Genomic DNA, 25,321 nt, shown 5'->3' with positions numbered 1-25,321 from the left:
AAGATGACACTACAAAACGTTTATGTCTATTTCCTTAATCCCTACTTATTAAATAAGAACTGAGTTCCGAGAGCACTAAATCCTTTGCTTGCTACCATTACAATGGAAGCCAATGTGACTACACAGGGTAGTGAGCATAAAATATCATGAAAAGTAGATCTCTGAAGAGTCCAGAATTGAAAACCCTTGGGCAGGAACCTCAGCTATTTATACTATACATTTTTCCTGCAAACTGTCACATACATACGAAGAATTAATATTAATGATCTTTGCTTTATGTAACCAAAATTCTGTATTTCACCGAGTACTGTACAGCAAAGATCAAAAACTGACTCAATAGATCTGTAGTCCTTTTCAAGTAGATAAAAGCTGAAATACAGCCACCTTTTTAAGAAATATTTTCCTTTTTATCCACTTTCACATTAGCATTCACTTTATTTTGAATCGCAGCTAGCAATTGAACCAGAATAAAAATATTTGAGAAGCACATTGAGAAATAAAACATACATCAAATCAACTAAACTTTTTTAATTTATCCCTGTTTACTGGAATTATAAGCTATATGAGGTCCTCTAAATGCTTGGAAAATGCCCACCAAATCCTTTAAAGCCTCCTGCACTCACACTGACCGGCTTTATGTTTCATAAATGTAATTACTTTAAAATATCACTGTATTTTTCTTGATAATAAAGCTCTATCTTTACTGTAGAAACAGAGCAGAGCTAACTATGGATGAAGATGCAAGTATGAAAAAGTTCAGCTGTAGCCAGTACATCAACTCTGGTTTTGCATCTAAATGCAATCAGCATGCAGTAGGATGCCCAACACTGCAAGTTAGAGGCTTAACATATCTGCTATATAATTCAGACTCTGTTTTACAATGATTTCATTACTGACCATAAAAACTGTAACAGTGGAACTGTATAAACAAACTGAACAGTGTTTTTACTGTAAAACATGAATCTAATATAAATATTTGCCTCTCCCTTTTCTCAGCATCTGTAATGAAAGTAAATTCATGCCATATGTTTATAGCGTGCAAAATAATAGATCTCAACAATTCATCCGTGTAAATGTCGGTTAAATTGTTTATTTAATGTTTTTAACTTTGCAAGGGTTTTTTTAAGCACAAATTTCCTCACAAATCATTAAAGGCTCTTGCTCTTGTCAGTGGCTACATCCACCAACACACAGCTGGTTTTAGAGATGAATCTGGCAGAAAAATTTGAAGATCACAGATTTCTCAACTGATAACCAGATCAATAGCTCTGACAGGTTGAAACATGTCCATGTGGATAGTTACTGTCCCAATGCACCAGCCTGCAAAGTGAAACAAGCTGCTGCCTCAGACATGTCAGAAGACTTCAAAATACAAAAGCAACCGCTTTCTAGCTTCTTATACTAACAGAGTGACGAGCAGACTGTATTACATCTAGATTTTCTTAATGGTGTGTATGCATGCTACTACTGTTTAAAAATTATGTCTACCATTATTTAACAATTCACTGTACATCTGTATTCGGAAAACACCTTCACAATACACTTCACTCTCCTAAAGTGTCTCAGCTGAGTAGATTACTCACAGAAACTTACTGAATTCTTGAACATTACAGCCAAAGTCTGGTCATACTTTCTGGTCTCAATCAGTTGTTACAAGCACCAGTACCGGTTAAAGCTTACGCTGTGAATTCTCCACTAGTAATATAAAGTCCGATTCCATTGCAATTACAGTTACTTAAAAGATTCCTTCACAAAAATCTGGCTCACACTCTTAAAAAGAAACTACTCAGCAGTGGCAATAATGTTTAGTTTGAGTGTCTGTGGCTGCACGTGAGACAAGTTGACACAATTTTTTTTTATTGCATTACCGGTTAGCTTTATACGAGATACTACCTCTTCCTCCAAGGCCTTTTCCCCATAGCAAGGTTTGGATAACTACTTTTACCTTGATTCTTCAGAACGGTCACTATTCAGAGCACTGGAAGATGAAGTATGTCTTTACATTGCAGGCTTTTATAACTGTATATTACACTGTGGTGGCATGTAAGCCAATAATATATAGTTTTAGAATACTATGCTTTGAAACAATACAATTCTTTATTACAAAATAACAAGACAATATTGGAAATAATATTTTCAGATCAATGCACGTGCTCTACCAGTAGATATTCTGAAATATTTTCTGTTTTGAAGAGATTACTTTTTAAGAGCGTTTATTTAGCACTGCTTTGAAGCTCTTTAATTCTGTACTAACAGACTGTGGCTCCATTCAGTATTTACCACATCTCCAAAGCCATCTTTCACACATTCTTCAGTTTTTTTCCATAAATTAAAATCTGCCACTAATCATGGTGAGATGTCCTCCCTCAATCTCTCACATAAGTTAATTCCAAGAACAATTTATTATGCCGTTTCTAATGTAGTCTTATATAGTTTTGGTATGGAAATCCTGTATTAAGTCTAACCATTTTACAGAAAAAGCTTACAAAATTAGCATCCAACAGATAGAAAGGGAAACTTTATCTCCTGTATCAAGATTAGCATCCATTAGTACCCAGAGACTAAGACAGAAATAATTTTCCAGAGCTATTCTGTACTCCGTCTACATACACAAACAACCATAAACCAAGGACACCAGTGGAGACTACATGGGAAATCAGTCCCCCTTCCTTGAGGGGGAAACACACATAGTTGACACACAAAAACTGTTGCCCATGTTCTGTATAAATGTGCCTAGTTTGCTTCTCATCTTTCTACGCTTTACAAGATTACAGCTGGAATACACAGACTCACCAGGTTTTAATTTTATTCGGTTACTTAATCAGCAAGAATATAAATCACTCGTTAGGTGAAGAATGCTTTGGGGAAAGGAATACAGCAAGGAGTCACATGTATTTTGTTGGTGTTCTTCAGAGCCATTCTCCCTTCTCTTGTCACATCCCTACCTTAAGTTTCTACATATAAAACAAACCCACATTTTCTTTTTATAGTTTCTAATCTTTGATGTAGCTGAAGGCTTAACACTGAGGAATAATTACAAAAGAAACATTATACATTTTATGAAATATTAAACTTACAACTTATCTTTTAATATCTACTTCAAAGATGATTTGACAGGAATAAATAAATGAGAGCTTCTTGGCAAGAAAAGCTGTGACTTATGAAATATTTTACTCATTCATATTCTTAAGTATATTCTTGAGAATACCGCTAACATCTGGAGCTACACAGACTTACCCAAACATTCTGCTCATAGTCAATTAGGAAATTATATCAATAATAATGTAAAATAAATTACCTAGCTCTCTTCCTGGAGCATAGATTTCAATGTTCGTCAGAGCAACTATGTGTACAAACAGCGCTGTAGTGTTTTTCATTAAGCCTTAAAGTCAATTAAGCTACGAATTGGAACAATCATTCCTCCTTTGCAAAGTATTGATATTTTTTCTTGGCTGCTTTCAGGTCTTTTCACTACTCAAGGAAAGATTTATGTTTGACAATTTCTTTCTGATTAAAATGAATCATAACTCTAGAATTCTAATTTCCTCTTTTCCGAGCAAGAAATTATCAAACAGTTTTAAATTGATATTGAACATCATTGCGCATGAACATTCATTTTCAAGATATCAAATGTGAAGCTATACTGATCTCTCTTTTTATCTGCTGCATTTACATATTTTCTCTTCCTTTCTCTCCATGTATATAAAACATTAGATTATACCAATATAATAAACTATACCGCTCTATAAAAATTATATTTGACAGACCAGCTGGACCAGTCACATTAAAACTTGTCACAATAGTTTACATAAGGCAATTAACCTTTATTTGCAGTAACAGAAAAATTGCACTGTAGTTCAGAAAGAAAATAACTGGAGTACTGCAGGTAGCAAACAAATGTCAGTTATCAAAAGTAATTAGCAAGTTTGTACAGGTAATCGCTACTCAAATGGCTCAAACTCTCTATAAAAACAGCTCTTCAGACATGAATTGTTAAAAAACAGTTTCTAGATTTGTTTCCAACAGCCAATTAAGATCAGTTTGAATTTTTCTTAAACATTATGGCAACTAATCTGAAACAGTCACACTTTCTCCCATTATTCTTCCCGGTTTCTATAAATCTTAACAATTGAATTTTTCCAAGCCATTTAGCTGTCCCATTTTCTCTTTATAAACTTGATTTTCAGCCTGCGCCGAAAGCGGACTGAACCAGCGGGTTTTGCCTACCAGCATATTTAAAAGCCCAACAGGCCCAAAGAGGAGCTGTCTTTCCGCAGACACTCACTGACAGCGTTCCAGACAAGGATGTCACAAATATACTCAAAGGGAACAAGCTGGATGGTTTCCCTAAGTACTGTTACATATGCCGTACAGTTCATGCACTTTACAAGAAAATGGGGTTTAGACGTTCAGTTAAAGAGTAGAAACACATTTACCAAATTTCCACCCCTCAAAATACTGCAGGAAGACAGTATTTACAGCGCAGCTCAGAGATTTAATCTGAACAATTTACAAGATAACATAAACCAAGCAGGTAACGCTGCTGTTGCCAAACCTGTAACATGAACATGAGGCTTCTGAGGCTGCATCCTAAACAGCTGTATTTTTTTAAAAATTGGTTTTCAATTTCAATTTCCTTTCAATAGTTTTACTTTCTCTAGGAACAAGGGAGACAAAATACCGTGGATGCTTTGAAGTTCTTTATAGCAGGATAGTTACAGCTACATGTTGAGAATTCATCTGAACCATACTGCAGAGGTTGTTGATGTTTTTCTTAAACTGTTTCATTTTAGGAAAGAATTTTCAATTAACAACTTCCTGCTCCATACTTACATCTATAAACTAAAAATTAATATTTTACATCAATAGTTTAATACTAGTATCAATCAAATTAATCTTTGTCTCTTTGTTTTCAGTAACTGATATTGGGGCAGGTTTTTGTGTTTGTTTTCCTCAAGATTGCTCACAATTTGATGTAAATTTTAAGCATCTTGTAATTCATCAACTAATTCTCCCCTGGTTACACACTCCAAGTAATTAAAGTTCAGTAATAACTTATTCTTTCTGCTCCAGCACCTGCATTTCATTTGTTTATTTTCCCAGAGTCATAAATCTGAGGGACTGTCAAAGTGCCATAATATTAGTGCAATAATCAAAGTTAATTAATCCCTCTCAATAAACAACAACAAAGCCATTACAAAGATGCATTGAAGGTTTTCCAGCTACCCAGTTTACAGATGAGATTCTTTCCTGAACAATTAGAATTTGAAAACTGTTAGTAAATATATGTAGTGTTTCTGAAGTAATTTGACCTTCAGTGATCTTCATTCAATTAACAATTCATTAATTTTTGGTGATATAATGTAGGTATTAAGACAAGTACTCCTGAACTCCCATTGCCTTCAGTGTCTTCAGAAATATTTTCAAAATTAAGGAGATAATGGGTTATTTTTCAAATGAAAGGTACCCAGTACTGCCTTATTTTAGTTAGATAAAACACATATATAGAGATCTATTTAGTTGGACTGGGGCTACCGAATTCAGAAAACAAAATATCACCAAATACAGTTCTATTGAAAGAGAACAGACAGATGAACTTTAAGAAACCAACACTACTATTTTGCATTATGCTATTCTGTTGGAATTCTCTTGGACTACCATGCTATTGAAACAAAAAAAAAAAAAAAAAAGAGTGCGCTTTAATGTGAAGTATTGAAGGGGAAAGGAAGATATTTTTCTCTCCCAATCCTTTACTGTAAATCATTAGTATCATCCAGGCAAGAGAAAAAATCTTAAATACAAAGACTGTTTCTTGAAGAAACTTGTGGTTACAAAAATTAGCAATATTATATAAGCATCACCTATGTGGAAATACTTATTTGTAAATAAGCACTGTTTATTTTGTACTAATAAATAATTATCTCTAGACTACTGATGTGTAAATATTAATACTATTAAGTGTTCTTCCATATCACCTAGGAGCACTTGAAATATTTTCAGAGCTTGGGAAATAAAGCTAAAACACTCATCACAATTTTTATCAGGAAAGAAATAAAATTCCAAGAATCTGATCCTACAGTTTATTATTTAAGCGTATAGAACTGTATCAATAGATTATCTCCTGGAAGTCAGCAGTCACAGCAAGCTCTGACAAAAGTACCTTGCCACCTTTACTAAGTAGTAAATGATTACCGGAGGAATGAATTAAGAACACTGAATGACAAAAAAAAAAAAAAAAAAAAAAAAAAAAAAAGGGGGGGCAAAGTTAGTAGTCAAAGAGGAACAAGGGAAGACACAGTACTGAAGAGCTTGTATCTGCATGATAAAATGGAAGAAAAATACAGACTGCCTGGCAGCAGTGCTGTGGGCCTGATGGACTGGGAAAGAAAAGGAGGGAAGCATTCTTGGTTTTGAGAAGTGTAAGGATGTTCCTCTGCAATCTGTCATAGTATAAAAAGTATGAGCAAAATAGTAACTTTCCCTAACCTTCCCCCCCACCACCACCAACATAACTTGCGGCTGTTTCATCTTGTCCTGTCACTTGTTATCCTTCCTGACCTTCTTGTAGATGGGTGTCACACTGGCTAACCTCCAGTCAACTGGGACCTCCCCAGTTTGCCAGAACTGTAGATAAATGATGGAGAGAGGCTTGGTGAGCTCCTCCGCCAGCTCCCTCAGTGCCCTCGGGTGGATCCCATCCAGCCCCACAGACTGGTGCGTGTCTCAGTGGAGCAGCAGGTCACCGACCGTTTCCTCCTGGACGGTGGGGACTTCATTCTGCTCCTCCGCATCCCTGTCTTCCAGCTCAGAGGGCTCAGTACCCAGAGGGAAGCTGGCCTTGCTATTAAAGACCGAGGCAAAGAAAGCAAGGGGTACCTCAGCATTTTCCTCATCCTTTGTGGCAATGTTCCCTGCCGCATCCAATAAAGGATGCGGATTATCCTTGGCCCTCCTTTTATTTCTAATGTATTTGTAAAAACATTTGTTGTTATCTTTCAAACACTCAACCCTACTGTCACCATCCTTCAGCTCTAGGCAGTCGAAACGCTCCCTGACATACAGAGCTACCCCACTGCCTCTCCTTCCTTGCCCACCCCTTCTGAAAAGTTTGTAGCCATCCAACATTCTCCTTCAGTTACACACTTTGGTTCTGGAAACGTCCTGTCCTATTAACTATGATACATGCCTCAGTGGGTCTTTCCAACATTTTCGCCATTACAAAGCATCTGCATGTAACAGACAACAGCATGTGAGTCCTTGCAGTCCAGTGCAGTTGTACGAAATGAAAAGTATCACTGATACACCAGTAACTGAACAGGATATTACAAAATAAGACAAATCCCTTTTTCCTTAGATTCTTGCATGGCAATGTCATATCTACTTAACTGCTTGTACTGCACAAAACACTTCACATCTTGAAAAACATAGCTTAGTGCTGGACACTACAAACGTTCACTTACCCATTCCAGGAGGATGCGCTGTACAGCTTCATTGCCTCTTGACGTATTTCTGCAGGCCAGAATAACATATGCCCCATGCAGTGCAAGAGACTTGGCAGTTTCAAAACCTATGATAAAACATTTTTTCCTAGTCAGAAGTAGGTCTTGGTAACAAAACAGAGCTATAAAATTACCTGAAAAGGTGAGCCATGCACTTAAGTACACCGGCACTACCTGCACTCTGACCACCTGTTTGACAGTCACCTGGATGTTTAAGAGCACATATGAAAAAAGGCAGACACCTCAATTTGAGCAGGCCTTTGGGACAACAGTTGTATGTATTTTGTGCAATACAGACTTGGGATCTTCCAAAATCAGACTCAATTTATCTGCCTTTGTGCCTTCAGCTGTTAGCAGAGCAGGATTACACATACTCCTTACTTGCCCGACAGTGAAGAATGAATTACGGCAAGATGGCAGAACTATCATGCCTAGCAACATCACACTGAAAGTGGTAAGAGTATTCTAAGATTGAGCTCTGGGCTCTTTAGATGCACAGTTAACCTCTGATTCATTAATCTGAGGACCACCTGTGGCAGAGGGATCATCCAATGGGATGTGTGAGGGGTAAGAACCAAAAATCACATGGAGATAACTGCTCCTTGTTCCAATCTGAACATCAGCCTATCTGTGGACCACAAAACCAAGGACCAGAGAAGTATCCAAGTGTTAAACCATTCCCGGGAGGGGTTATCAAGCTGATACTTAGAAAATGAGATTTTATCTAAGGAGATCTGTAATCTACATGTGTATTTTATTATCCACACACTTTAAAATCTTTGCTAAAATTTTCTTTAAATTACCCATGTAAAATTAACTCAGGTTTTGTCCCATCTTCAACTGATCTATGGAGAACAGTTTTTCACAATTCTTCTCATTACAAATAATCAGTCAAATACCATGCAGCTTCAATACGTTGGTTACAGAATCATGAGGCTAAACAGGTCACTGGATGTACCAGATGACAGAGAAAAAAAAAAATAATCCCTGAAAAATTCCCTTTCACATAACTCATTGACATGACTTCATCTGTGAGCACATTCTTTCTAAATCTGAAAGAAGCAGACAGACAGTTCATACTTCACTGCAATTAAAAATGCAGCATGAATCTATACCCCCAGGTATTTTGTTGTTTGTTTTCTTTCATCCATAGAAGTTTCACAGTGAATTCCTAAATGACTGTACACAACCTTTTTTTTCTGCAATAACGTTAATACATTTTTTTCTATTTCTGAATCTGGACACTTCATTTCTCCTTTCTAAACGGAGACTTCAGATTTCAGATTAATTTCAGTTTGTTAATTTGGGACTGTATTGCAATTTAATGAGATCAGTTCAAATTATAAAACTGTCCACAAAGAGCTGCAACTCTTTCCACCTTAAGATCATTTGCAAGCTTTGGAAGCATACTCTGTTTCACTGTTTAATTCATTAATGAAAAGCTGCATAAAGTTGGTCCAAGGTAAACTTCATTTAATTAAAAAAAAATCTGTGAGAATTTACAGCAGGAGGTGATGAGTTCCTGGGAATACAGAATGCCCATAAACCACAGAGAACTGAGCCAGAAACTGGTTTCTATCAGGGGTGACCTACTACGCATTTGTGATGTAAGCAACGGTATCACTGGGGCCCATCTCCATGGAGAACTATAACAACGACAGAAATTTCCATCTAGCTGAAAGAGGCATAGCATAGCTTAATGAATTCCAATTAGACAAGCTTAAACTAGAAAATGAAGAATCAAAATGAAATGCCCAGCAATTTGAGCATGTGAGGAAGTTAGAGAAGTATATGGTTTAGCTTTGTGACATTTAAAGCATGTTCATTTTCTTTTTAAAAATTGTTTACCAAAAAGCCTATTAAAATGGGCTGTCTCACTTCCAAAACACCCCGGAGCAACAAATTTCAGTTACAGTACAGGACATAACTTACATTATGGAAACAACAGACACCAAGATGAATTTATACCATTTTCTGCAATTACATACTTACGGTATTTAAGTCCAAGCAATTTTCTTGTATCTTTTTTAAAGCTATTCATTGTACAAAGCAACTTTAATTACCTGGGTAATTCATTGCATGCACATGAATTCAGCTACAGTATATGCAAAGATTTCCCATTCTAATTCCACTTTAAGCATCTTTAACTAGAATTTTTCATGTAACTAATGTAAGACTTATACCAGAATACTATTAGCTAGCTGTATGCTGCTTGTTTTGCACAAAAAAAACCCAAAACCACCAACCACTTATTTGGACCAGCTTACCATATTATTAAAAACTAGCTGGAATGCCAGGAAGTAAGAACAGTTTTTCCACTGTTATACACAGATCTAGAGCTGACTGCCAGTTCAATTAACTAAGCATGATGATGTTTTGCTAACTCTACCCCATGTCACCCTGCAAAATAATAAATTCCACGCCATTCTTTGTTATAGCTAGTAACTGATTCCCATTATAAACTAAACCGAGAAAGATGAAAATATAACCAAGTAAGTTACATGCTGCAAATTTAGTTAATTTTAATACCACCTTCATTTTTCCCTGCAAACTTCAAGATCAGTGTTAGAACACTTCTCTTTAGGATGTATGTACTCGCTCTTTTCTGGGCTACCAAAGGACGATTCTTCACCCTTAGGCAGACACGTTCTGGATCCTTCAATGAAATCTATGTGCAGAAAAAAAACCCCTTGTTTTAGAGGATTTTTAAGCAGCAGTCCATCCTTCCAGTCAAAATACTGTCACAGGTCAAGTGCTAATGTGTCTCCCGATCAGACATATTCTGAACTACTAACTCATTCACGAACACTCGCACTATATTTAGGACAGCTAGATTTGTGCAAAAGGAGAAAAACAAATCCAGGTATCCCAATCCACAACGTTCCAATTCTGGTTACAGGTAGAGATTGTATATAAACTATTACTACTTATCTTTTTATCACTGAGTGTGGAGCATAATTCATAAGACATCTTTTCAGACCATCTACCAGATGGAATATAGCAAGAAGAAATAGTAACAAAATACCTTTTTCAGAGCTCACTGGGATTTAAATATAATCTACCCACCAACTCGCTGACTCTCGAGACCAACATTTTTATATATGTCCTTAAAATAATTCTTCACAGACCTGAAAATCTTCATTAAGCAGTACAATTAAGTATCTTTGCAGTTTAAGAAAGAATTATGCAGGAGCTTAGAAGAACGCAACTTTTAACTGAAACACCTGAAATAGGAGTTCAGAAGCACCTCAGTATTCAAGTCCTTTTACAGCTTTACCTCTCTGATTCTTCTATGAAAACGAATGTTTCTTTCCTCCCCCAGTGTCACATACCTTAAAAAGGGAAGGAAGATCTTCTAGCAGGATGAAAAACTTTTTAAACAGAGTAACTGTGTTAAACTGAGTTTGCTAACAACGTAAATTTTAAAACTTCAGCCTAACACAGGGATTGGGTATTTAAAGTACAAAACTATTTACACTCTGTAAAGAAAAAGCTTACCTATCTAAAAAACTACATTGAATCCAACTACACATGGAATGTGTTTTCATACACCAAAGTAAAGCACAAACATCATAAACACCCAAATAATAGTAAAGCCTTTAAAAAAATAATCACCACAGTAGGGCTAAACAGAAAGAGAACTCTTAAATAACCATGTTAAGGATGTGCATAACTAAGGAACCAGAGCTCTTATTAAATCTACCCACACAAGAACAACTCTGTGGCCTTCAAAAGAACCAAAGATGTCTTTAAAATTGCACTTAATCCGAGACCGCAGCCACCAGTGTGCTCTCTTACACAGACACAGCGCTCTCACAATGAGGGAACATTAACAGCAACGATACCAGGTTCTTTTCCAGCAAACAACTCTTAGCCTCCAATGGTGAATCTTCCCTGTACCATAGTGCCAGGGTATTGCAGCTGCAGAGCTATTTAGTCCAGGTAAACCAGACAACACAGCCTGCTGCTGACAAGAACTACGGGCATTCACGTTCTGCCCACCCGCAGCAGCTGGCAAAGGGCATACACGGCTAAAGGAAACCGTGCCCAGCCTCAACGTATTACTGCTCACTGCTTCAGTTCTCAAAGTAGGCAGCTCAAAAAAAGCCACAAGACTTGACTATCTTCTTACAGAAAATCACACGTTATATACTAGTATTTTTTTTTTAAAGAAGGAACAACTACATTAGAAAAACAGCATAGGCTAATATACTTGAGCATCAAGGACAGCAAATTACGAAGAATACGATAACATACTTCCATCAAAAGTGACAGAAAAACAGTATGTCTAAATAATATACACTTTGGAAAAACCATCATAGCATATTTAAATAATCTATACTAAGTTGAGCAAGCATTCTATAAAATTAAAATAAATTTCAAGTGATTCTTCTGGAAATCTCAGGAGGCAAGAATCTTCTGAAACAGCCTACTCTTGCTGCTGTTGCTCTTAGCTCAATTAGTTCTAATTTGACACTGAGGTGAAAATCATGTTTCAGACATATATGAGGATCAGCATTATGGCACAGCTCTCTATATCAGCAGCTAACCTAAGAACCGGTAGAGAACTAACAAGAGAGCTACAAGCGCATAGGATCCACTGCAGACATTTAAAACCCTTCAGCCCTTTACTTACAGTGTGCTTTTCATAAAGACTCAAAAATTAGCACTCAATTTCATTCTGTGTCTTCTATGACTATTGTTCAATACTCTCACATCTACAGTCGACTACTATCACTGAATTTTGGGACAGATTTTCAGCTAACGATCTCAATTAACGAGCAGTTAGCATCGCTCAATTAATGCCAACTACATTGTGTCAACATACACCAGATGAGTATATGGCTCTGTCAAACAGTGCAACCTCCTCTATAAAACAAAGGGAATCACTGAGTGGAAGAGTAATTCAACAATTTATATAAATAACATAGACATCATACAGTCCATTTATCATTGGGGGATATTTTGTAAAAAAATTGCATCAGGCATTTACATGTTTTTAAACATTCCTTTATTTCAAGTATAACAAAGCTTGAATGCACAAGATGAAATTAAAAACATTTCAGACAATAGCAAGTTTTCTTCAGCTTCTCTACCTTCTCCCAAACCCTCCAGGATACCTTGGATCTGTCATTTACAACACACTCGAAACACAGTGACGCTATCTTTCTTTGCAACAGCTTAGTTCTCAATATAAAAGCCTACAGGGTTTGTTCATATTTAGTTTCTTCAAAAACATTTCTTCCTGTCTCTCCACTGATAGAACAGCTCTGGAAGCCCCAAGATTCTAAAATACCTTCTCATGTGCTTGAGTAACGATTTGAATAAAGCTAGCATGAGTCCAGCCTTCCCTGGGCTCTACGTCGCAGGCAGTTTGAATGCAAACTAAAAGGGACTCTAGAACAAAACATTCTCCCCTTCCACTCCAGTAAACATAGCGAGATCAAGTTAAGTGATCCATGTTCTGTGGAATTGGAAGTGAAAAGTATTAGCCTGCTTGTGTTACATATTTCTGGTCTTTCATATACTGATGGATTACTTATGGACTAGAACAGCAGAAACCAACTCTGATTTTATAAGCACAAACTTTTTCTGTCACTAAAAGTGTGTATTACTTTCACAGCTGCGTTCAGGTTTTTCTTTTTTGCCACTACATTGTTTTCAAACTTCCACGTTGCCTTCTGAATTGCAGCAAACGTCTACCGGGTTCTTATAAACAGCCAGATGCCCCATTTGCAGAGTGAAGCAAGTTAATTTTCGGAATAGATCTGGGGGGTTTTGGAAATATTTGCTTTTAATATAAAATGGGTAAGAGACTTATACAAAATCATTCTTTGATAAACTAGTAGCTGGAAGAACAGTTTCTTTCCCATATAGGGTATTACGATATTGCAAGCAAAAATCCAACTTCCAATGAATAGGAAGTTTTTTATTTGTACAATTTGGTTCTTCTCAGGAAGGATCAATAGTTTTATATAACCTTCATAAAGTAAAAGCAACGGCTTTTTAAATTAATTCTGCAATCTAGAAAATCTGAAACCTTAATTAAAACATTCTTGGCACTAAACATAAATGAAAAAATACTTTCTGGCCTCTTTCACTCAAGGGCAGCATAACCACTAGTTCAGGAGTTTGCATTTAAACACTGATAGTGTACAAAACATGCAAGTTAGAGAACTCCTTCCTCCAGACAGAAGTGATACAAAGATCGTAAAAAGAATGCTATTGGGGGGGGGGCGGTTCGGTCATCTTACTCAGAGCTCCTTCCAGAAAAAAACAAACAACTTCTTAGACACCTCCTCTTGAACTAAGAGGCCAATACATAGCACTTCAATTTTACTTTAAGATCTTTGGAAGAAAAATATTCTCACATTTGGCCAGTGTGTTTCCGCACAACCAATCCAACAGCTTACCTAGAAAACGTACCGCATGCACAGAACCAGCAGAGTCTCCCCAAGCTTTAAGCCATCAAACAGAGCCCAGTACGTATGCATCTTTTTAAGCCCTTAACGTTCTGATAAGGCACAACAATTTTTATTCAACCACCAGAAGGTTCATCTGCAATATCCAATCATCAAAATTATACTCATACTATTTTTTTCTTTAATGCAGAAGTAATAAAAGTATCACAAAATTATTTTTCCAGGTAGATGATGTTACTTCCTTCAAACAACCTTTGTTTTGAAAATAAAACTACATTTTTCCTGGATCAAGGGTAAACTTCTATTTCAGCTAAAAAGGAAGAAAATGAGAATAACCAGAGAAAAACCCTGACACAAGACTTTTTTTTTTTTTAAATGCAACATGTACTCTACATGAAATGCAACTCCAGTTTTGCTTCAGAGGAGAGTTGTGAAAAGGTTAAACACTCAAGAACTTGCAAAAAATCCTCTTTATCATCCAAAATAGACTCTCATCCCAACTGCTGCATCTCAGCAACAGATTAGGTGTGCTTTGTTTTTTTGGGACCCAAGAGAAGTACATATAAATGGAGAAGAGACTCGTCTCCTAGACATCACTAGATTTATTTCAACTTGGAACACCTAAACCCCAGTGACAGTGAATCAGATCATCTTATTTAACACCTCAGGGAAAGAAAAAAAAAAAAAAAGAGTAAAGCAGATTCAAATGTGCTGAAGTGATGAAGAATTCAGAATAACATAAGCTTCTTTTCAGTTTGAAATACTGCAACAATGATGTGTCTGTGCAGGTGGTTTAAGGGTACAACAAGCAACAGATCTGTCACATGGAGTGATGGCAGCCATATGCAAAACACCACATCATTGACAAACTCAGTTGTCAGAGCCCAAAAAGCACCATGCATTCTGTATCAGGATCGGTTGGCCACAACCACTCTGCTCAATATAGGTATTTATGATAAAATCTTAAGAGACCCATTCAAGTTGCTCCAAATGCAAGTTTTCAAGGAAACAAAACACCAATGTATTTTTAGAAGACTAAATTTAAAATGAGCAATTTGCATTAAATACTAATGCACCTTTGTCTCTGTGTGTTTGCAGGCACATGGTAATGAGATACTGATATTTTTCATCGCAAAGTTTGATGTTATTTGAGATACATCCTGCCTCTCCCTTTGTGTGTAAATTGGACAGATGTGTTTTTCTTGGAGCCATGAACCACAGAAAATGCCAACCAAAATGAAAAACGATGACTAATACATTGGTTCTGTTTTCCATCTAACCAGCTTAAAAATACACACTCATTAGACATTACACTTCATCACAATATAATGTTCTGGGCAAGGCAAAGTTATTCTTAACAGTAAGTGCATTGCATTGTCACTGACAAAACTCAAAATACTTAGTTTCATCTGAAGGAAGCACAAATATGAAAAAAACATCCTTAAATTGATGTGACTATATAGATCTGTGACTCACTGTCCTTGTAAAAAATCAAAAATGCATCATTTGAGACAAAGAAAGCTAAATTAATAACAAGCAAACAAAAATATAGATCAGTGACTACATCAGGCACATACATTTAAAATACACAGCACCTAAGAGCCAGAAAGTTGCAGTCAGATCTAGTATCTACTCTAGTTGTACTATCCAAAGATGCCCACCAACTCATTTTAAAATGCAATGACACAAGATATGAACAAAGTTTTCAGCTCTGTTAAAACCCAATGCTGATAATTATCTCAGCTATCCAAAGGTATAGTCTAGCAGCAAATCAAACCCACATTTCCTACCCTTCATGTTGTAGAGGTGCTTGTAGAGGTACTATCCAACATAACTATTGCAATAAAAGCCAAGAGCTCCAGTCTGGAATGAACCCTATTGTGACATAGAGCATATTAAATATAGATCCAAGCTACTTATCGTGTTAGAGAATTGCAGAATCATAGGGAATGGTTTGGGTTGGAAGGGACGTTAAAGATCATCCAGTTCCAGCCCCTGTGCCATGGGCAGGGATACCGTCTGCTAGACCAGGTTGCTCAGAGCCACATCCAACCTGGCCCTGAACACTTCCAAGGATGGTGCACGTCCCATGATAAGACCTTGGTTTACTTGTGTAAAGGCAATTCCCACCAGCTATTAAATGCCTACCCCTAATACATAGAGATGGCTACCCTGAAAAGCTGTGGTTTTGAATTAAGTTAGATATTCTTTAAGAAGCTTAATTAAAACATAGGGGTAGACAGAACCAAAACTGGTATTTAATACTAAACTGTACATATCATCCCAATCAAGATTTGTTTTGATGGTTTTTTTTCAGTTGCTAGGTCATGTAAATACAAACAGGTTCTGTTAGGGGCCTGACTAGATGAACAGTGGCCAGGGATTAGGGTGAAGGGAAGAGAGGGGGAATCAGAGAAAAAAAATGAATTTTCTGTGAAATCCCAGTTTTCTTTCACACCTACTCCTTGCATTAGATGTATATCAGCAAACAAAAATCCCAGTCAAAAAGGATTCAGACAAGCATCTTCCTTTTCAACTAATGGCAAAGCTCTGTATAAATAACACACACTTCTTTCAGAGGGGGAAAAAAAAAAACCACCAAGTCTCAGCCTTCATGTTTCATCTAGCCTTTCTTCATCTATTAAATGATAGGGTCATGCTCCTACCAGATCCCAAGCATATTTCTGTGGATTTTAAAAAAAAAAAAAAAAGTGTGGCATTTTAGAGTAGCATTTTACCAATACTAAAAACATTTGCATAGATTAACACAACTAGTTGTATCTTGGCATCACATCTGCCACTGAAGATTACTCTGTCTGAATTTTTTATTCTCAGTGTTTCTTCAACCATAGAGTAAATCCATGTTTTGTTTTGATTGTCTTTAAAAATGACAGTGTTGCTTCTTGCAAGCAAGTCAACCAGTTTCCTAACACAAATCAATTATTGTAGTTAAAAAAATATCAGAATTTAGCATTTGGCTTTATAAATCAATGTTTAAGGAAAATTTATGTGAGAATTTATTTTTCTGTTTGTATAAATTTTTCCTTTATAACATACAACATATCACTGGGGAAGACAGGAACCTGAATACGCAGCAACTCGGCACACAGTTTCACATTTTCTAAACAAAAATAAGCCTTCCACCTAAGAGTGCATCTATATGTATTACCACCAACTCAAGTCAAACAAAAAGAGTTACATACATCTTAAAAGAAGGCTGAGTGAGTAACTTTGTCTCAAAATGAGCAGAACTCATTTTAGTATGACTCATATTCCTAATTTTAGTAAAAAACCTAAATTACTCTATTTGGAATTACATATGTTTATATTCATAAGTGATAAAAAAATATTTTGTAAGACTGCAGTTGTGTTAATACACTATTTTTATTGCAAAATAAACACCTCTAAAATAAACATTTAACTGAAAATTAGAGTTGCAAAAAACCAGTAAATCTGCCCACAACATAGAGTCAACATCAAACCAGCATCTCAATGAAATCTAGATCAGATCCGAGTAGTCAAATTCAACATGACGTTTAGGGCACACTATTTCCCAGTAAGTAATCATTCCTGAATGTTTAGTCACTATGGGATAAGAGAACTTTTTTTTTTTATTTAAATAAAGCCAGTCTATTTATAATAAACATTACTTGAATAGATTATTAAGGAAATAAATAACATTTGCGTGCATGCTACTGTGGCTTCGTCTCTATTTAATAGCAAAGCTGAGGCAAGCTAAAGTGAAGCAGCAGCAACAAAACTTACAATAGTCACACACACACACACACCCCCACCCAAAAAAAAAAAGAAAAGAATTTACCTAACATCAGTAAAAAGGATAACCATGAAAAGACTCTAGTTTCTACCTAATCTTCACATTCTGAAGGGTTTGTGCTCTGGAAAAGTACCAGCGTTAAGATCAAACATAACTGGATTTATAAAAAAATCTGATCAGATAGTCAGTCTCAACTAGGTTTTGAAAGCTGTTTTAAGGGGCATTTTTTTCTCAACTGATCCCCAAAACTCTGGGGCTTCCCCCACACACACATCATTGATATTTTTAACACACCTTCTTAGACAAGCTTACTCAAGTGATCAGAAAGAAGCCCAGAGAATTCAAAATTTATCTTTGACTGTCTCCCTTGGGCTTTTTTTTTTTTTTAATCAGATATTTTTAAAGTGTTGCAAGTTCAGAGAAACAGGGTTGGCAAACTCATTCTCTAAAGCTTCTCTTTGCATCAGCAGTAGCTTTAGGCAACAAACCAGCTTCCCAACCAAAGCAAAAATGGAGAAAAAAAGCCAGTTGTCTAGTTTCCTTTCAAGTACACTTCTGTTCTTCTGTAAGCCAACAGTATCATAGGTTTCTGTACTGCTGAGCTGAGCCCTAATTAAACATAACAAAAAAAAAAAAAATCAGTTGCATGTTTTGAAACTCCTTTTGGCAAGTACAACAGTACAGTGTTAATAAAAGAAATAAATTTAATAAAGAGGAATACTTCATCCAAGGTAGAATAATTAAAAGACATACTGTGCTGTCAGCTAAAGTGCCAGATCCTCCAAGCTTTAATCTGTAAATTATTCCATGAGAAATACTCAGTGTTATGTAAAGATACCAAGGAAGTACTACAACATAAATTGGACCAATTTTTTTCTTAAAACAAACTTGATATTTATTTACACCAGTTACACAAACAGTGAAATATTTTAAAATGTATACTAGACATTTTACAGATAAATAATAAAACAAGATTCTGTCCTAAACAGCTCACAATTTGGGTTACAAAAAAAGATGTCTTAGAGAATCAAACATACACAACTAGGTCCTGTTCTAAAGAGCTCACAAAGGAATAGATGAGCAGACCGAAAATTAGAACAACTTGACTTGATTTCTGGCAGTCGCTACCCATCTGTGTCTTTGGTCAACATGAGATAAGACAATTTGTTTAGTTAGGCAGCAGAGGAAGTTTTTAACACAAGAGTCATTTTGGGATCCTGTGAAAAGAACTCAATACAGGGAAGATGCAGTTCATTTCTCCTTCTAGTGCAAGCAAATAAAACCAGCAGATAAGAGCTAGCTAGCAAAGAGCAAGATAACAAGACATGGAGGTTTGGGAATTGATACAGTCCTGGATTACCTCCTTAAATTCTAGATTTTTTTTTTATTTGATTGTATTCAGGATGGATACCAACCTCCCAAGGTTCAAAACTGGCAAACCTTTTGGGTGTACTTTAAACTACGAAGGAAAGAGGGAGATGGGAAGCTGTTATGTAACTCAAATGATCCATCATGTGGTTCCGACATACAAAGTAAGGCAGGAGATGGAGTTCTGAAACAAAAGATGAAGAATAAGAACAGTATTAACAAAAAGTGTCTACACACAAAAGCAAGAAGAATGGAAAACAAGCAAGAATTAGAAGTCATTAAATTATAACATAAGGCCATGGGCAACACCAACAACAAAAAAAGACCTTTCTGCCACACTTTCAAGAAGGGCACAAAAACATAACACACATCTTCCCACAAGAAAACTAATATACATATATGTATTTTTTAGATTACATTTAAAGGTCTACCTTCTAACAGCTGGAACACCAGCAACCCACACAAGAGCTCAATGACAACAACCTTCTAAAGCAAATGACCACCTACAGCTGCCCATTCTATACTAATTTTTTTCACCTTCCACCAAGGTAGGCCTTGGCAGTTCAGGAAATAGGATGTTAAATCCAAAAACACATATGGCTACAAAACTTTAGATCTGTAAAATAAGAAAAACTGCCAGGTGAACAAGCATACAAAACATCTTCTAAATCCTACTGGGTTTGTGACGACATTGTATTCTAAGACCTTCAGTCACAATTTGCAACAGTACCGTGAACTAGGTAAAAAAAAACCTTCTACTGGTTGTCAGAACCTAGCACTCAATAGTTCACTCAAGATCACACCGAAGTCAGGCTGTACAACTCCTGACCTCCTATTCAGTCTGCCTTGTCCACGACAAGTTCCCCAGCTAAATGACAAAATCTTTGTGTGTGTATGTCTAGTAAGTGACATTTATTCATCAAATTACATCATATACCATCACGAAGCATATCTCTGCCTTACATTCTAGAAACATAACTTTTTGTTTTGCAAGAGAGAAGTGTTTAAAGTACCAGATACGAAAACGGAATCAGGAAGTCTAGTTCTCTATTCCTTTGATCACAGATTAGATTCAGAAACAGATAGAGTAAGATATCTTCTCACAGATCCCAATCTTCATTCACTCAGGATGCCAAAAGTGTGCTGCCAAGTAGGTCATGCACTTTTTTATGCACTCTTCATAGCCTATCCTAGCAAGACACAGGGTAGTCCAAATTTACCTTCAGAGTTAAAAATCCTTCAACAAAGAATAAGAGTTATACCCTCAGCAGCTGCTCACAGCTGGACACAGACCCAAACAAATACAGTGCTTTTAGGAAAAACTTTATTATTTCTAGTTGCCATATTATCTGCTCTTAATATATCTTAATTACTCTTGCTAAAGAATTAAAATAGCTTTCAGAGCAGCATACTTTTTCTCCTGTGACAGAAAAATCTGTATAATCACAGAATAATCTGTAAACTTAGGTCTGTTACTGCAGCCATATATTGCCCCATGAGCAAAATAAGACTCGTGACATATTTTGCAAAATCTTAGGTAGCAGAGTTAATGTCTGTAACACAGAAATATATAGCAGCAAGAAATGCTGCTCATGCTTGCCAATGGCAGAAGAGGAACAAATCCAGAACCTCTCACAGTTCGTGGAGCTCTGAATACACAATATAATGTTTTCTTTAATTTGATTTGCGTTAGAAGAGAATGACAGATCCTCCTCAAAAAGTTTTAAAACAGTGATTTTTTTTCCACAAAGGCAGCTTTTTGACTAATCATCACAAAAGGAAAATTACACAAGTTTTATGAACTTGAGTTAAGATACCAAAAATAAAGGAGACCAAATCAGAGAATGTTCTGATAAAGCTGCTTGGAGATGAAAAATAAACAAGGAGGCAAGAAATGTATCTCCTACAAAGTTAACATAACCTGGAAAAAATAAAAAAAAATTCCAAGCAACACATTTTTCTGAATCTCAAGTCACAGTGCATACAAAAGATTTAAATCAATATATCCAGAACTGAACTGTGACAGTTCCTTGCTCACAAAGATACTATTACTATCAAGAAAGTATGACAACAACCAGAAAACCTAACTTCACTAATTTTTTAGTATAAAGGAGACTCTAAGTACACGAACTTGGAAACAGTGACCAAGGTAACTATACTTAAATGAAGTAGAGGAAACAGTGTGTATTACTACAGAACTATTCAGATCTGAACACAGCCGGTTCGTACCGAGCTTTCTGAAGCAACAGATAAAGTACTAAAAGCCACCATGTAAAAGTACAGCAAGAAATCAAAACCCAAGAGATGTTACAGGAACGGAAAAACTGAGATTATATAGCTGAACAGAAGGCTACAAAGGTCTCGCATATTAAAAAGAAAAGCCTACAGAAAAAAATGGAAAAAGGTGAAGAAACAATAACAAAAAAATAAATCTTTCTCACAGAAGAAAAATAAAAACAGGAAGGCTTAAGACTTAGTGTGTGGTCAATAACAGGGCTAAAAACCACAAATATCATAATTTTAAAAAAATCACAAGAGATAAAACTACTTCTGCTCTCAATGGTCTTCCCTTGAGAATTATTAAAAGAATGTGACATTTCATGTATTTATTTTCCTAAGTCACACATCTTTTAGAAAGGTTTGCGTATCGTAGACTTTAGGACAAATGAAAAAATCTATTTCTTTCTCACAGTACTATTCCTATTCTATAATTCAGGCAAAATTCTGGCCTCACTAATTCCGAAGTCAGTAGCAAGACTCCTGTCAATCAGGTGAGGATTTTGATCTTATCTTCCCAAATTCTTACCTGCCTCCTTTCACTTCCTTCTTGGTAAGCATTTACTCTTTCAGACTTGAGTTTCAAAACCTTATAAATATCTGACACAATCAAGCATGATGAGTTTAAAAGGGACACCAGACACTGAAATCCTTTCTTCTTGTGACCCTACTGCTTAGCATAGGTATAATCACTAAGAAATTTTCTGCTGATAAGCCAAAAATACCATGTCTGTTAACGTACATCTTTAGCTGTAGCTAGAGTTGACAGCATCTAGAAAAGTCTCTAGATGTCTCGGAAGATGCTGTCATTAGAAAACAATATGAATTTATCAACCTCTTCTGTTCTCACCATCTAAGAAGCACTCCAAAAAAATACAAATGTACAGCTGAAACCATTCAAACTCTTACAGTACAATTAGCTTTCAAAACATGAAGACAGAACATGGTACAGAGAGCAAGTTCTGCTTTCCAGCAAAATAGACTGAATCATGTAAAGGGTCTTTTCATCTCTGAACTATGAAATAGGCATAAAATAATGAGAAAAACCTTTGTGAAATTAAATATTTCTAAAGACAGAAAAGCAATCAAGTTATGTTGCAGCTCACTGAAAAGTCTTTTTAACTCTTAGATAACAGACAAAAAGTACCACATATGAAGGCTCCTGCTGTACAAATACATTATTCCCCTGTAAAAGAAGTACTAGAAAGTACAACACAGGCATACAGCTGAATCCCATCCTTTGTAAAAAGATTCCATTACAAGTAGTAATCATTATTGAACCTTTTAGCCCAGATGTAATTTCTTACATGTTACAACAAGTTTCACGTGCATTGTGAATTTCAGCCAAGGTTGATGAAGTTCAATAACTTGGTTAACCAACCATGTGTACTACTCATTACAGAAGTAATAAATAGATTCATCAAAACGGACATGAAAAAGCAGTATGAACATCTGACACCATTTTCAGCTTACTCAATAAGAAAAATAAATTACAGAAATCCAAGAGGACTTTGTAATATTTACAGTATGTAACAAGACAGTTGGAGCTTTACGTAAAGCAGAGCAATGTTGGTATTCCACAATATTAAGCCAGAGTTAAAACTAAGTAATGGCACTCATGGAAAATTCAATCACTATGACCTACCATAAATTTTCATAATACAGCACTGTAAATTAAGGAGAACCCTCTCCTATTAACATTATTCAAAGTCTGAAAATAATAGCTTTTAGTAGTTTTTTAATTGTTCAAAATACATCAGTACTAATCCCTGAGTGACAGCTACTAACATCCCACAACAGAACGAGCTACAAGTTCTACCCCACAGGCACATTTCCCCTCTATAAATTGTGCTTTTCTACACCAATTACCCAGCTAATGCACTCTGGCCAAAAATACACTTCCTGCACGATCCAGGCTCTCCTGGAAAAGCACTGTACTCCCACTCCCCAAAGACACTGGTACAACAAAATTCATGCCTGCTACAAAGCTTTGGACTTCCACAACAAAATTACCTGGAAAAAACTGAGTGAAGTGTTAAGATTGTTTTTTAAGGTGTGTTTAAGTGTTTAAGTACAAAGCAAACAACAAAGCTACTATACAGACACCCATATTTTTATGGTAGGGCTACTCATGTAGGTTTAAGATAATGCATGCCAAGTTTGGTCCACAGCACATGGATCACAGGACTTTAAAAATTCAGCCTTTAATTTTTCGGCATTACTTTCCCATGAATTCTTCATTAAGCAAGCATTTTTTCCTCAAGAGAATGAATGTCTGTCGAAGCAAGAGTAACAACACGAAACTGAAATATGTAGCTGCATATACCAAACTGTATTAGGCTGAAGGATTATTATTTTCCCCCCGTCTCTCCCTCCCCACCCAACCACAGTTTAAAAGGGCTCAAAACCAAATCTTCATTGCCACTATTTTGCTGGCAAAAGTTGGCAAGAAAACAGTCCCTAAACAGCACAACTGTGCTGGCAGAAGACCCTGCTGTAAAAGTTACATCTGCAAACCGATGTTTTTATTGAGTAACTTGTTTTTCTCATGAGAGGTTATTTTATTCTTCCAGGGCAAAACATATACACACTGGCAGCACCCAGGCCAGCTGGGCTTTTTTGATAATATACTGTGCTGCTTATAGCAGTGAAATCTGTGATACATGAAGCCTAGAAATCACACACACACAAAAAAAAAAGGAACAATTCCTTCATGATTTTAAAAGCTCAATAAATACAAAACTATCCCATTAAACCAATCTCAGGGACAGCTAGGACTTGGCCAAGAAAAATAATCCAAGGTTATATATTGCTGATCTCTCTGTCTGCCTCACAATAAGCTTTGAACCCAAACCTCCATAAATAATACCCACTTCAGTTCTCCACATGTGAAACACTTCCAGCATGAAAACATACAACAGTGCAAAGGCTGCAACAGTCTTTACCACAAGTTATGCTGGTTTAGCAAGAACATAAGATGCATCTCCTTCGCAAAACACCAGTATTTCCATTCTCTGCACCGTTGAGCTACAATATAGTCACGTACAGAAATTCCTAATAAAAACAGGCAGAAGTTTCACCTTATTAATCCATAGGAATTCATGCATTTATGAACACTAATTTTGATTCAGACAACACACTCTTACCACTAAATTGAGGAAAAGATCTAGATAGTAGGAAAAGACCAATCAAGAAGCATTGCCACAAGCTTGCTCACCCACGCCACATCCCTTTTTTCTGCTCTTCTAAGAAAAAGGGATGCGAGTAATAGACAATTCCTGGAAAGCAAACACCCTGCTGTTTACTCATCATAATAAAACACAGAAAAAAGTTTACACTTAGAAATCTTCAAGAAAACATATGAATTGCATTGAGAAAAATAACAATACAGACCAAAACCAGACACATTAATTTTCTCTTAAGGATTTTTCTTCCCCAAAACAAACTATCAAACAAAAACAGGCTGATTTTTTCAACGCTGACAAAATTCAGGTGTTACAACATAAGAAAAATTCCAAAATCATACAAGAAATCTTAAAGTGCATCTGAAACAGAGGAGTATATTGAACAGTTCCTTTGTAGAAGTCCTGCCAGTTGTATCACCTTTAAATGCTATTTCATCTGGAAACAGACAAGAGAAATTAGAATATAAACTTCATGCTTTCAAAGAAAAATGTGCACTTTTTTCAAGGGAAATTTGCAACCTAGCAGAATATTCAGACAAACATCTGCAGGCTTAGACCACCAAACTCCACGCAATACAGCGAAAGACAATGAACATATTTAAGACAGTCACACTAATACTATTAAAATGAGGGTCCTCAATGGTATTTGTAAGGGTCTCTTTTATTCCTCCCATATGATCTGAGTTTGACTTAAATGAGACCATTCACTGGTCTAATTAGGATTCAGCAAATGTTACCTTCTTTGTGAAGGCCGATAAAGCTAGCCTCAGTAAAAATGCTACGTTGCCCACAAAT

The 25,321-nt window shown here is 36.1% G+C and overlaps 1 protein-coding gene across 2 annotated transcripts in view; it reads right to left on the bottom strand.

Annotated features, from left to right (window-relative positions):
* WWOX (WW domain containing oxidoreductase) overlaps positions 1–25,321 on the bottom strand; it is a 530,925-nt gene that overhangs the window by 493,152 nt on the left and 12,452 nt on the right. For both annotated transcript variants that reach the window (XM_055726863.1, XM_055726864.1), the window contains exon 5: positions 7,461–7,567. In XM_055726863.1, coding sequence (XP_055582838.1) covers positions 7,461–7,567 — 107 coding nt within the window. The remainder of the gene's footprint in view (positions 1–7,460; positions 7,568–25,321) is intronic.

The sequence above is a fragment of the Falco cherrug genome, chromosome 14, assembly GCF_023634085.1.
Source record: "Falco cherrug isolate bFalChe1 chromosome 14, bFalChe1.pri, whole genome shotgun sequence".
Classification (NCBI taxonomy): Eukaryota; Metazoa; Chordata; class Aves; order Falconiformes; family Falconidae; genus Falco; species Falco cherrug.
This window is presented reverse-complemented; position numbering and strand designations above follow the sequence as displayed.